The sequence below is a fragment of the Acomys russatus genome, chromosome 9 (assembly GCF_903995435.1).
Source record: "Acomys russatus chromosome 9, mAcoRus1.1, whole genome shotgun sequence".
Taxonomy (NCBI): domain Eukaryota; kingdom Metazoa; phylum Chordata; class Mammalia; order Rodentia; family Muridae; genus Acomys; species Acomys russatus.
In genome coordinates, this window is record NC_067145.1 from 38,095,339 (window position 1) to 38,110,299 (window position 14,961).

Consider the following 14,961-nt stretch of genomic DNA (forward strand, 5'->3'; position numbering starts at 1 on the left):
TTTATTTTTTACCTTGGGACTTTCAATTTCGAGTCTACAAGTTATATGTTAAAACAATTATTCTCACAGATCAATTTTTAAAATAACACAGAGTCTCTGATATAATCTCTTGTTTCTAAAAATTGTCACACTGAGTGGTTTGGTAAGCGTCATTGTTTGAGCTGGGGTCTGTTACCCACACAGCAAGGTATGAGCTAAAGTTAATGGTATGCATGTCTATTCTTGTATATGTGGTCCTTGAACATGCAAAGCATGCACTATGCTGCTGAGCTCCACCTCAGCAGAAAGCTACATGATTCAAAAAACTCAGGCAGAAATTTCTCAGTGGCATCACACAAGTGAACTTATCAGAACTGACATCATTTCAGACCACACTGCTTATTTCTTTTATGGGTGCTCAAATTCCTTGTCATATTCCTTTAAATTGTACCTCTGTAACTGATCTTGCATCTCTTCTGTTCTTGCATCTTCTATAAGTAGCTGAATTACCCTCTGGTACTAAAAGAGAGATGAAGATGTTAGTCATAGACCAGAACAAAGCTTTGCAGTCCTGTTTTGTGCTAAAGTGTTCTCAGGAAATATACACGTTTCTTCCCCTGCGTGGATTTACTGTGACTCTTCAGTATCTGTACTTAACGGCCGTTACAACTGAGCTCTTTTTGCTCTGAGCCCTAAAATGAGATTATCTGGCAATTTTACTCTCAAAATATGTTATTCCTATTTTAAATCTTTTGCTTTGTCTGTTACTGAAAATTTCATAATGGACAAAATGGGGAGAGATAGTAAATTACATAAAGTAGTCATCTATACTTTTATATGTCACTCACAACTTCACTGACTATAATTAAAAATATAACCATTATTATATATGTCTCAAAGAATGACTTATTAATGTGTTTTTAGTAAATAATTTCCCCTAACAACTGTTCAGTAAAATCTGTTTGAGGATAAGTACTATCTGCATAAGATATTCGTCTCATCGTGCCATCATGTACAAATTCACATGTGGACAATGTTTTCTCTCATGTACAAATAACCAGGGCAATGTAAATTTAAGGGCTAAAATGTTTGGAGTATTGGGTGGGTGGTTTGTTTGAGACAATAGTTTTTTGAGTGTCGCATTGGCTCTGCTGCCACTTCCTCTGTAAACCAGTTTGGCCTCAAAATTCAGAGATCTGCCAACCTCTTCTTCCTGAGTGCTGAGATTAAAGAGATGCATGAACACACCTGGCTGAGAACCAAATTGTTTTAGGCAGATAAGTATTGAAAAAACAAAATACAGTGAATCAGAAGAATCAAAGAAAGATTCAGATATAGAAGCAACTATTCATAATTTCTGGACAAAAAAAGGCAGAATTAATAAATGCTAAATAAAAAGAAACAGAAGAGCACAGGGGAAGTAGTTAAAGCCACAGAAGTCTCTCAGAGCACAAGAATCTTATGCCAGGAAAGTAAAATCAACCAAGGTTTCATGAAATACTTTTTCTATACAAAGTATCCAAATAAAATGGTGACAGGTAAGTAAATACCACACAAACATCTTTCAGAGGTAAGAAAATTAACTCATAAAAAAGAACTTTACCTTGTCTTCATATTCTTTAGATGAATGACTGAAACCACAAGAGTTGGATCCAATGGACTTCCTTCAGAGGAAAAATATGCAACAGACAGGACTGAGCTTTTTTCTTTAAAATACTGTTGTGCGCTGTGCTACTATGTGTTAAACGAGGTTTCTACACTGATGTCATTTCATTTCATTACTCCTATAAATGAGCTTTAGTTTATTGTGTTCTGCTTGAACTTCTCTCCACACATGAAATATTCAGTAAAATCTCACTCGCAATTCTAATTAAGAGAATGACATCAATGTACTGGCAGAGCTTAAGAGAAAAATCTGTAAATCATGGTCATGAAGGCTACACTAATGCCACATTAATGACTCACAGAATTTTGCTACCTGAGCTGAAACAAGCCTGTGAATAAGACACAAGGCAGAGAGGGGTAGCGCCTAGTTCCCCCGCTGCAAATCTAAGCTATGCAATTCAGAATTAGCCACCTTCATTCTTCAGAGTATACTTGTAAAAATAACTCACAAGTTCATTTTGTCCAAGATGTACAGTTAGTCTCATGAAACAGTTGAAAGTTTTTCAAGATAAAATGTAGAAAAAGAACAAATGGATATGATATTTTCTGAGAGAAGTCTCAAGGGTTATGAAAACCTTAAATTTATGAACAGCATTTAGCTTTTTTATATAGGTCTTACAGGCCGAGGTCCACATAAATTAGCAAACACTAAACTATCCATAGGTGTGCAATAAAGGGGAGAGAGTGTAGGAGAAGCAGACTCCTGCTTGTTTTTAACCAATGTTTCTCTAGAGGTTTTCACATATAACTTCTCAACCTGTATGATCTATAAAGGCACAGATTCTTGAAATAAAGATAAGTTAAATGACCAAGAGGATTTCTTCTTCTTCTTCTCCTTCTTCTTGTTCTTGTTCTTGTTGTTGTTGTTGTTGTTGTTGTTGTTGTTTGTTGTTCTTCTTCTTCTTCTTCTTCTTCTTCTTCTTCTTCTTCTTCGGTTGTCTTCTATCGTGCTCGTTTTTGCTTTTTCTGGCTATCTTCTTCTTCTTCTTCTTTCTTCGTCTTCTTCTTCTTCGCTATCGTCTTCTGCTTTCTTTTCTTCTTCTTCTTCCTAACACACCTTGTTTGAGCAGGACAACAGTGACTATTCAACAACCTAAGGACTGATCTGAGAACCACAAAACACTAACACTGGTGACCCACAGGTGAGAGGGATCCAAATTTTGTAGAGCACAGGTGTGTCTGGCCTCTGGCCCCCTGGAAAATCCACAAAGTCCCTGGTCACCACAGAAATGGATGCACAGCCTCCAAAGGCTAGCACCACACACCTGCCTGGTGGGCAGCTCTTGAATTCCCTAGGGCACAGAACTAGCTGGGGACTGCCAAATCACCAGCATCTGTGGGATCTAGCACTGAGACAACCCCACAGTCAGGATCAAAAGCAGATATAATCATAGGTCTCCCAGAAAAACCACAGAAAGAGCTCCTGGGTTCCTAAGTAGCCACATTGCAACCACAGGACCCCAAATGCCTGCCTAGCAGGCAGCTCTTAAACTGCCTAGATATCCCTCCACTGAAGAGTGGATAAATGGTTCATTTACACAATGGAATACTACTGAGCTATCAAAAACCAAGAGCTGGATTTTTGAGAAAATCAACAAGATAGACAATCCCTTAGCCAAACTAACTAAAAGAGCAAGATAGATGTTTTAAGTCAATAGAGATGAAATATGATAAATAATGAATTTTCATTCAGAAATTTAGAACCAATAAGATAGGAAAGATGTTTACTCCAAATTTGCCAAATACAAATAGTCAAATCACTATGAATGTAGCATTTATATAATCCTCAATTGTCTTGTGGTTCTTCCTGCTGAGTGTAGTTTATTTTATTCATGTCTAATACTATAAATGTATATGTTAAAAAAGAAACATATTAAAATACAAGCAAAAAGGGCGACACATTAAAAAACGTTTAAACTGTTCATTTTCAATATAATATTAAAATGTATACTTCAAAGCCTGTACTTTAAAAACTCCACTATTAAACATCTTCATGTAATATTAAGACAATAATGTAAAAACATAAGATTATGAGTAATACTCTTTGGACTTTATTAAAAAGTAACATGAATTCTATTATTTTCTTTGTTGTGTAGCCCAGTCTGGATAATTGGTTCTCAATCTAATTTGAACTATGTGTTGATATTCTAATAAGTACATGTATTTGTCCTTGATACCAATTTAATGACTCAGGCTTGAGTGATTGTACTCAATAGAGAACACCAAAAGACATAAAAACAAAAGAGTTAACAACTGTACCTGTCCAGTTCATCAACTTCCTTTAGCTTTGATCTCTGATTAACTAGAATTTTTGCCAGGTCCTTATTGTTTTCTGTTAAAGCCAGTATAAGTGGTGAGATGCCATCCTGCAGAAAAAAAAAATAACTTGTAACTCTCAGAATTTGAGTCTTTCAGATAACAGGAAGTTGCCTGGATGATCCAGTGGAGCTCATGTCTTCTGAGGTGAAGTGAGCCCTAGCCTTGCACTTCTCACCACCACCACCCCTGTTGCTTTTATGTACACTGTTCCCTTCGCACAGTCTCGACCTGCCAGGATCTGCCGGAGAAAGCCATTTCTTGACACTCATTCAAGCATAAGTATCAACATTGCTCCTACCCTGGCATTCACGTGGTGTTTGAGTCATGTGATTGCTGCGAGCTTCTTGAGGATAGGAGCTATGTCTTTTTGCCTCTACAGCTACAAAGAATAAATTATAGTAGTAAATGGTTTCGGTATTTCCCTTGAGTGATGAGATGAATTGCATTTCTAGATCAGGTTTTAATTCTCCATATTCTAAGGAATATTTACTTCTCAGGATACCAAGCCTCACATAAGTGTCATACTCAGCTGCTAGAGAAATATTACAAACCTGAGCACAATAAGTCAAGTGTGGAAGAAATATCATGGCTTGTCTAATCATTCCTACAAGGTGCTTTCATGGAAAACGTTCACAGTTTCAGTGACTCAGCATTGACAGAGCTGTGTTCTCTGTGATCTCTCAAGGGTAAGGAAGAAACTCATTAGACTCTACTTATGGTATTAGAAGCCTGTGGTAGACACTCTGTTTTAAAATTTTTTACTAAGACAGAGGTAGTGGATTAAATGACACAGGAATGGATTGTACTCTGATAGCTTATGAACAAAGGATGTGTGATTTTTCCACTTACAAGAAGATAAATCTCTTTATTAAAAATTCTCAGTGACTCTAGTAGACATCTATTTAAAATTTATTTTTAGGCAATGTCCTTTTTAGTTACTACTTAAAGATATTTTTAGGCAAACTATAAAACAGAAATTATAGTAAAATTGTTTATTAATACAAAGTCTTATAATCATCCATGTGGGTCATTTTAGGACAATGAAAATATTAACCTACTGTGTGTGGGAGTGCATGCCTTTAGTCCCAGCATTTGGTAGGCAGAGACAAAGTTCCCTTAACAACAAAGGCTACAGAGAGGGGGGCGGAGGGAGGGGAGAGACAGCAGAGTGAGAGAGACAAAGACAAAGAGACAGACAGACAGAGAGACAGAGAGTTACTAAGCTACCTGTGTGTTCAAGAAATAATGCTGGATATAAATATAATTATCTTTGCAATAATCATAAGCTTTCCAAATATTCCCACAATTAAATTTATTAGTCTTATAGATATTCAAATGGGGTGTGACTTCTTAGAATTAAAAGTCTTGGCCAGGTGTCGTGGCGCACGCCTTTAATCCCAGCACTCAGGAGGCAGAAACAGGCACATCGCTGTGAGTTCAAGGCCAGCCTGGTCTACAAAGTGAGTCCAGAACAGCCAAGGCCACACAGAGAGACTCTGTCTCAAAAAAACAAATAAACAAAAAAAAAAAAATTAAAAGTCTTTAAAATACATTTTCTAACTATTAAAATAAAATGGAATTTATCATATTGGTATAAATTACCAATTCTGAGTTTAAAAACTCCCAGAAGTAAACCCGATGGCATGAAGGAATACTGGGGTCAGCACCTAGCAAACTGAAGCACACATCGGTCTCAAGTACAGGGGCTCAGACAACAGGTGAGTGGGTTCTTTTTTATAGCAGTTCGGAGTCGTTTTCTTGCCAGGTCTCCTGAAATTTGAATGTACATCCAATTCACGGAGAACTCTTAAATGTCTCTATGGGTCACACTGAGTGCAGAACACACGAGCTCTGCTATTCAGTGCGGTCTCTGAATGGTTGGCTACAAGGCATTCACATATGAAATCTTTAACTAATTATAAACAAAACTACACAGAACAAAAAAAATCTATGACAGGGTTATTTTCATCTTTTAGTGGTAGATAAGTGCATAAAATATGCTTTATAGTAAAAGTTTAAATCCAATGTGAAGCTCCATAATTCAGAATAACAATTTTCACCACACAGGAGTTCATTGACCTGCTCAGACTTGGGGTCTGGCTACTTTCAGTGTCTGACTTTTTTCTGTCATATTCTTTACAATAATACCATGATAAAAAAAAAAAACAGCATGGAATGTGGTAAATTTCAAATATGCCCTTGAACAACTTATCCAGCACTTCTTTTTACTCCACTGCTATTGAATTATCTTGGGATGTCAATGCAGTAAGTATTTAGATGGAAAAGAGTGTCAAAGGAAACTAAACGATGAGGTTTCACAGGCAGGCGTGGTGCCGAACATCCGTAGGCTCATCATTTCAGAGGTGAAGGAAGGAACATTCAAGTTCAGTGCCATGCACGTGAACGTAAAAGGTTCAAGGCCACCCTGAATTCTAAGGGATTCTGCCTCATGCCCTAAGGGAAAAAATAAACTCTATTTCATCTGTTTACAAATGCTAGCTGGTGTTGCCAAGGCTCTATGAACTGAACAGACAAGCTGAGATGGATACCACGTGGCTTAAACTGACAGATTGGTGGTTTGCACACTTCTAATGTAGAAACCCTGTGTCTTTGTGATGCTGGTTCATCTAATGCACTGAAGGTATGAGACAACATGGAATCCTGAAAGGCTACAGTTCTGAGAGTACCCACGAGGAAATTGGAAAGATCTTCTGAACTGAGCGAGGCATTAATTCTGTGTATAACATTCATCAGGGAAGTAAAGAAAGAAAAGACAGTGCAGTGACTTTAGGAAGCAGAGTTTGGGGGAAGAAGCTCCCATCAATCCAAATTCTGCTAGAGATGTCTTAAGTTTGTGAGATCTGAGTATTCACATACTAAATTTAACTTTTCAGAGATTGATCTGTAAGAGGTATATCACAATCCCAATGAAAATTTCAAATATCCATAAGCAAACCTTAGTAGGTTCTGTGAATCAAACCTTACACATATGCAGAGAAGTCAAAATAAGGCAACTCCAGTGCAAGTAATCTGGAAATCAAAGCTGTGTGGTCACTACCTTGTTCCTTATACTGACGTTAGCACCGTGTGCCAGCAGTATTTTTGCCATCGAGGTGTTGTTACTCCAAACGGCATAGTGCAGAGCCGTGTTCCCACGGCTGTCCGCTGCGTTTGGGTCGGCACCACATCTTAACAAAATGGCCATGCATTCTTCCTGCTCATGCTGTGAAGCCTGTGGGTATTATAGCAAGAAAGAGATTGGAAAGACGAGAAAGCAAGACAAACGGTCCATGGAGTTCACTAATAATGTGCATTTAACTGAGATCATCTCTATCCTCAGCATCAACATCAAATCCATGTCCTACTGAAACTCTTGGCTACAATCTACCTTAATGAGTGCCGTGCTGTTGTCACTGTCACGGAGGTCAATGTCACACTTCCATTCCATTAGGAGGATCACTACATCAGGATGGCCGTATGCGCAAGCATAATGCAAAATAGTTCTGTGAAAATGAGGACATTTTAAGAATTTTAACAAGACTAAGTAAAAATGCACAAGTATTCATCTAATTGTAAATATTATTAACATGTAAGTAATTTTCTTCTGATGTATGGACAATATTTATCAGCCCTTATCACACATCTCAATTAGTTAGGGCAGCCACATCAGAGAATTTTTTTTCTTGCAGTTCTAGACACATGATACATACATTTATGCCTGGGAAGTAAGAATGCCCATGTTGAGTGGCACGCCTGATGTCCATTTAGGTTTCAAATGCTGTGAAGAAATGCCATGATCAAAGGAACACGGGGAGGAAATGACAAATGACCCTAATAGTCTTTCCATTTCTCTCTGAAATTTCCCAGGCCAGGCCTCCATTCTCATCCTCCCAGCTCCTATGGAGCAGCTCACAAAGCATTGAACACTCAGTGCCTTTTGCGGACAGTGTTCCAAATTCCTTCCTCAGTCCTCCCACAAACAGCAATATGCCACTATACTGTTACCAACTTGCCTTAGAATTTCCATCGCTGTGACGAAACACAATGTCTACAGTAACTTGTGGAGGGAAGGGTTAGTTTTACTCACAGTTCTACATATCCGTTTATTTCCAAAGGCAGCGAGAGCAGGAACTCAAGCGGGGCAGGAAACCTGGAGAAAGGAACTGATGCCTTCTCCATGCAGAGGCCCTGCTGACTGGCATTCTCATATCACTCTCAAGCTATTCTCTTATAGAACTCAGGACAACAAATGTAGGGATTGTATCAACTTCAACGGACTGGGTCCTCTGTCTGTAGTCAGTAACTAAGAAGATTCCCTGTAGGCTTGCGTGCAGCAGGACTTTATGGAGACATATTCTTGAGTTTCCTTATAGGCATATGGGCATTGTGTAATCCAAATGCTGAATTCTCTGCCCCGCCCCCTCATATATGGTTGAAATCCTCTTTCTGAAAATCTCCTGTCCCAGTGTTGTATAGACACTGCTCTCCGAATGTTTGCTATGCCAACTAAACAGCTTACAGCCAATAACGAAGAGCAGGACTTAGTGAAGGAAGTGGGGGATTCAACAACTCTCAGATTTCCAGCATGTACCAGGAGAGAGAGCGCAGCAAGCAAAGCTACAAAGCTTAAGCATCTCTGGGATGTATGCTTGCAAGAAATCTGGTTAGTTTAGAGGGTTTAGACTAAAGTAATAACTGCAATCTTACTGTGTTGTGAATCTTATTATCAAACAAAAATAAAAGACTCTCAACTACTTATGTGATAGCTGGGCTAAGAGAGGAACTGGAAAACAAAAACAGTTTGTTTTTTTATTTTTATATCTATTTATATTTTAATTGCCACATCAAAATGAAATTGAACACAGCACTTTCATTCTGTTAAAATGTTAGAAGCATACCGTTAATAATTTCATATAGTCACATATCTATATGTTATACATATACGCACAACCAATATACTTATATACGTATGTCTAATTGACTAATCAATGCTTGCTTACTTGGTCTTTTATGGAGTACTTGACAAAGATTTTAAGTATAAAGAACATAGGTCAATACTTAAACTAGTATCTGTCACTAAGTTTCTCATACTATTTAAAAAGTAAAATTTCTAAGATAAAATAAGCTTATTGTCTCTACTCCTTCCCCAAATACTGTGTTCTTTAGTATGTCTAAAACTAGTATCTATTTATATGTAACTCATAGTTTTAATAACAAGAGTTTTTCTGCAGGCAGGAATTTAATATGTTAGTATTATTCATGTGGCTTATTGAATTGATTTCTTATGATTGATTTTTCATGAATATCCTATTGTAACATAGTGATAAGATATTAAATATTCCTAGAATATGTATCTCTTTGAACAGGTGAAAATATATTTCGTTTATATGTGCACATGTATAGTGTATATGCTTTCAAAGTTTAAAATTTGAGCCTACAGGTATAGATGATTTCAATTTTATCAACTTAAAACAATTGGATTTTTACGTTTTACTTAAAACAAAGTAATATATTTCACAACAACAGGAGAAATCAAAGAAAATCTTCCTTTCTTTTTCTTTATAAAATCAATAGTACATCTTACAAAATTGGGTTTATAGAGAGTATAAAATGAAGCAAGATTTAGAAGTTGCCACTGTCATTGTGAAACTCATGTGCGTTGAGAAAGCTCAGAAAAAAAATGAGCAGCTGTGTCCCAGATTAAAGAGAGCCAAAAGCAAAACAAATTAAAGGATTTACTCTGTATTATGCACTCCAGCAACAAAAACAGTTTTATAAAAATAACTTTTATCTATTCCCTCCTATCAGATGACTTTAGCTCATGTCAAGTTGATCTAAACTATCCAACACTCTTGGCCAAAGCAACCTTTCTGAATTAGAACTTAACTCAACTTTGATGCCAATCCTACCTTATATACTCTGTTGCCACCATTATTTAGTCTCTCCATCCCTAAACCCCCTCACACATAAAATGTAGTTCAAAATATCAGATGATACGACATAGCAGGAGGATCCAACACGCGGACATGCAAAGCATTTACAACAGCTTCTACCACAAAATTGCTCAGTATTTAGATGTTTTGGTTTTTCATTTTGAGACATGGTCTTGCTACAGAGCTCAGTCCGACTTTGAATTCACCACACATCTCAGAGCCTTTAACCTAACATTCTTCCACCTTTAGGCAACTGGTACCTGGCACTGGAAGTGTGCACAGGTGCTATGCTTGTGACCTCTTTGCACACTCTGACAACTCTGCATTAGAGTGCCACTAATAATTCATGATGTATTCAGTCTTACTTAACAGTGTTTTTTAGATTTCATAACGCATAGTGTAGGTGGACATCACAAGCCATGGCACCTATATTAAATCATATATGATATATTCTAAATGATTCTGGGAATTCTACTCCTAATATTTAAATAAATTTAAGATGTGAGTAGTGTGGTAGGTAAAGAGGAAATAATAATAACAAAATGATATAAAGAGAAATAACTCTTTCATGTCTATGATCTTCAGCTAAAGAATTATCAGGACTCAAGTGAGAAACTATGCACCCTTTCATTCAATATTTACATTTATACAATGTGAAGAAATAAGTTGTTGTTTCAATGTTTAATTAATATGAACATGGTGCTGCTAGAGTTTTTCAAAATGGCTACTCCTTACAATTTAATTTCAGAAATATTGTTATTTGAAAGGCAAGAGGCAGAGGTTCAGTTGGACCTGAGTTCTATTATTTAAACTTTCTACACAGGGTAGGGAAATCTGGACACTTTAAGGGCGAGAGACATTTATAGGCAGTAGAAAAATTGTATCTGATAAAAAGAATAGATAAATTTTTACATTTAATGATTGTGAAATTTTACTTTTAATTTTATTAATTTTATCTCAAAAATCATAAGTCAAGTAACATTTGAGGTTAAAATTAGAATTATATTATCAGCATGGCATATGGGGTAAAAAATGACATACTGTCTGTAATCCTTCTCTTCACTTAAGGTGAAGAAATGATATCAAACAAAGAGTCAATGAATTTAACTTTAAAACTTCAACATTAGCATTTGTTTTTACTCTAGAATCATTTTTTGGACAGAAGTCATTTCCGTCTGCTTCTGTCTGTGTGTCCATATGTATATGAGTGTGCTCTCTCTCTCTGTGTGTGTCTGTCTCTCTCTGTGTCTGTCTCTCTCTGTGTCTCTGTGTGTCTGTCTCTCTCTGTCTCTGTCTCTCTCTCTCTCTGTGTCTGTCTCTCTCTGTGTGTCTCTGTGTCTCTGTGTCTCTCTGTCTCTGTCTCTGTCTCATCTCTCTCCTCTCCTCTGTGTCTGTCTCGCTCTGTGTCCCTGTCTCGCTCTGTGTCTGTCTCTCTCTGTGTCTCTGTGTCTCTGTCTCTCTCTGTCTCTGTCTCTGTCTCTCTCTCTCTCTCTGTCTCTCTCTCTCTCTGTAGGGGTGTTGTTGTTTGTGTGTGACCTTTATAAAGTTTCATAATGAGTAATTGATCTTCTGGACAAACTTCAAAATTTACCAGAAATATAAATAAATATGTCAATGACTAATGAGAAACAAATACAGTAATATGCAGACTCTGCAAGAGAGAATAAAGTTGTAATAGAGTATGCAAATTGTATTTTCAAATTGTGGTTTTTCTTATATGGACTTACATTAATCATTCAGTGTTTCTCAGGCACACTCAGAGGTGATATATATGTGTGTATATATATATGTATATATATGGCTACCATGTCCAAAATTTTCCAATGTGCAAATACAAACTTTTTAAAAAACATCATAGTTAGTCTCCTCTTATTTCTATGTTTCACTTTTCTTGACAAGCTCTTTTTTTTTTTTCAGTTAATAATTCCGATTCTCTCATTGCCTTGTCTCAAACCTAAGCTTTTGTCTTCCTCTTGTTCTGGGACCAGTCACTACAAATGTTTAGTAGTTTTAGCATTAAATATCTTCTTTCTTTTATTGTTTAAAAAAAGTGATGGGCATATTTAAGACAGATTTTCATGTTGAAGCCATGGTTTCCTTATCTCTCTTTGAATGCACTCATTATTAATCATAATTAAGGAAAAGTTACAGAAGGTGAAGGAAAATATGCATCTGTGAAAAACATCTTGGCCATCTAATTTTAGGAAAATGCAATTACAATGATGACATTTAATATTTTGATGTAATAAATCTTAGATGTATATAATGTAATGATTATACAATAAATCTACAGCTTTATACTAAAAGCTGTTCTTTACTTGTAAGGGATTAAGTGGCCACAGAATATATCAATATATAGGAACAAATAGGATATAAGAAATTATTTTGTCCAAAAGATGCTTCATCATACACTAAAGACATTTGTTCAGCTATGTTCATAGCAACTTTATTTGTAATAACCAGAATCCTCAACCAAAGAATGGATATGGATAAAGAAACTGTAGTACATTTGCACAATGGAATACTACTCAGCTATTAAAAAGGGAAATCTTAACATTTGCAGACAAAAGGATGGAACCAGAAAAGATGATCCTGGATAAGGTAACCCAGACCTAGACAAACATACATAGTATATACTCACTTATAAGAGGATATTAGCTATGAGGTACAGGATAAACATACCACAATCCACAGACCTAACAAAGCTAAGTAACAAGGACCACCCTAGGAAGAATGCTCATTCAGAAGGGTAACTAGAACAGACACTGGAAGTGCTTGAAGAGAGGGAACAGGACTGAGCCTAGAATAGAGGTCCTTTGAAAGAGCACACCCAGCAGGGGATGGAAGGAGATGCTGAGACTCACAGCCAAACTTTGAGGCAGAGCTCAGGGAGTCTTATGGAAGAGTTGGGGGATAGAAAGACCTATAAGGGACAGGAACTCCACAAGGAGACCAACAGAGCCAACAAATATCAGCCCAGGATGGCCTGCAGAGACTGATGCACCAACCAAGGACCGTGCATAGAAAGGACCTAGACCCCATGCTCAGATGTATCCAATTGGCAGCACAGTCTCCATGTGGGTCCCATAATATGGGGAGTAGAGGCTACCTCTAATATGGACCCTGTTGCCCACTCACTGATTACTTCCTCCTGGTAGGGCAGCCTTTCCAGGCTGCAGAGGAAGAGGGAACAGGCAGTCCAGATGAGACTTGATAGGGTGGGGTTAGGTGGTAGGGGAGGAGGGCTCCCTCTTTCGGAGGACTAGGGGATGGGGGAGATGAAGAGGGAGGAGGGAGGGCAGGACCCAGAGGAGATGAGGGATGGGGGTACAATTGGGATGTAAAGTGAATAAATTTTTTAAAAATTTAAAAAGAAATTACTTTGTGTAAAATATTCACAAATTGGCTGTTCCAAAGAAACATTTTTTTTCCGTTAAATGTGTAACAATACTTCTTCATGCGTTCATGGCAGAAATCACAGATAAGAAAAAAAGGAAGGAAAAAAAAAAAAGAAAAAAAGGAAGGTGCCATCTTACAAGAGTGGCAACTAGAAGTGATTTCTTTCTAATAGCCAGATTGAGAAAATGAAGGGAATAAATGATTGTTTGCAAAAGGTAGGGGAATACGCTGAAGCCACAGTATAGTTTTCAGATGATGGTAAACACGGACAAATAGAAAGGGTGGCTAACAGTGACAAGGAAGCAGCCACCAAGCCACCATGAGCCAAAACTTCTCAAAGACAAGCCATGCATACCAGGTCCCCCCTGGGACACATATTAAGACCTTAGTTCCCACAATCCTGAAATCCAGCTGGAGAGTCCCACTGAAAATGACTCCAGAGAGTCAAGTTATCACTGGAACAGTCCACATTGGTTCTCAGTGTTTTCCAAATGGCTGTACTCAGACGCTAACTGAAAGGGTGGCTGTTATTCTAAACTGAGTTTCTATGGAGGGTTGAAAGAAGACAATAACAGGACAAGTGGGTGAGCATGAGGTCAACCTACTATAGTGCCTGAGTGAGAAACATGTGCCTCAAGCAGTCACAGAAAATAGGAGGGCTGGATATCAAAACATGAAGAAACTCAAGTTGTCAAGGAAGTTGGGTGGTGAACCTCTCTACTGTCAGAGGCCCTGATGGCTTGCCTTCAGGGAACAGTAGAATAACTGCCAAGCACAGAGATTACCACCTTTGATGACCAAGACATCTTAGTAACAATGGTCAATGTTGACATACTGGACAGCACCACTGAAAGCCTTGGCAGTTCCCTCCTCCCACAGTCCTCCTCTTGGTTAGTTAGCGAGGCTGACACTTTTCTTTCTCCACCTGCCTCCCAGCCTGCCCCTTGCTCCTGACTCCCAGCCCCAGTCACCTGTTCTTCTTGTCTGGTTCATTGATGCCATTTTTCCCAAATTTGAGTCTGCTCATAACCGTGGCATCATCACCCCGGCAGGCAGCCTTGTAGATCTTTCCGCAGGCTGTGTAGCTTTTGAGCTGTCTCGGGGAGCGGAAGCTGTTAGCACTCCCACACTGCCTCCCAGCGCCTGGGAAGGACTCTCTCTGGCTGGTGGATGAGCTCGAGGAAGACTGCCCTTGATTACAGAAGCCCAAGAACTTCCTCCCCATGGTGGAGCTCCCCACCAAGCTCTGTCACCCCGCCCCTATCCCTTGCTTTCTCTGTAGGCTCTTTGCCACCCTCAGAACCAACACAGTAATGCAGTTCTGAAAGGAAGCCACCTGAGTCTCACCACCACCACCAGGACCACAAGAAAGCACCCACAGTGGAGCTTGTAAGACAGAGTCCAAGCAGCACAGGTACTTCTATCAACTGTTGCCAAGCAACACATCTAAATACAGACACGCGCACTCCCACCAATGGGGCAGCCTAGGTCCAACAGCTTTGATCCGCCACGGCTTCTTATCGTGCTTAATGCGCACGCGCAAGACGTTATCTGGGCACTCCACTTACTAGCTCAACCCATCCGGGCCTTCAAACAGCAGAGGCTCTGGGAGGCAAACAAAACTTTTGCTGAACTGGTTCAGTCTCCAGGAGTAGTTTTCTAATAC

General features: G+C 38.4%; 1 protein-coding gene across 1 annotated transcript; it reads right to left on the reverse strand.

Annotated features, from left to right (window-relative positions):
• Positions 1-387: 387 nt before the first annotated feature.
• Positions 388-14,520, reverse strand: LOC127193619 (ankyrin repeat domain-containing protein 26-like). The gene is made up of 6 exons (XM_051150861.1): positions 14,267-14,520; positions 7,352-7,466; positions 7,022-7,195; positions 3,904-4,010; positions 1,583-1,643; positions 388-498 (listed from the first exon to the last, which is right to left on the reverse strand). The coding sequence occupies exons 1-6, from the start codon at positions 14,518-14,520 to the stop codon at positions 388-390; spliced, it is 822 nt and encodes a 273-aa protein (XP_051006818.1).
• Positions 14,521-14,961: the final 441 nt, after the last annotated feature.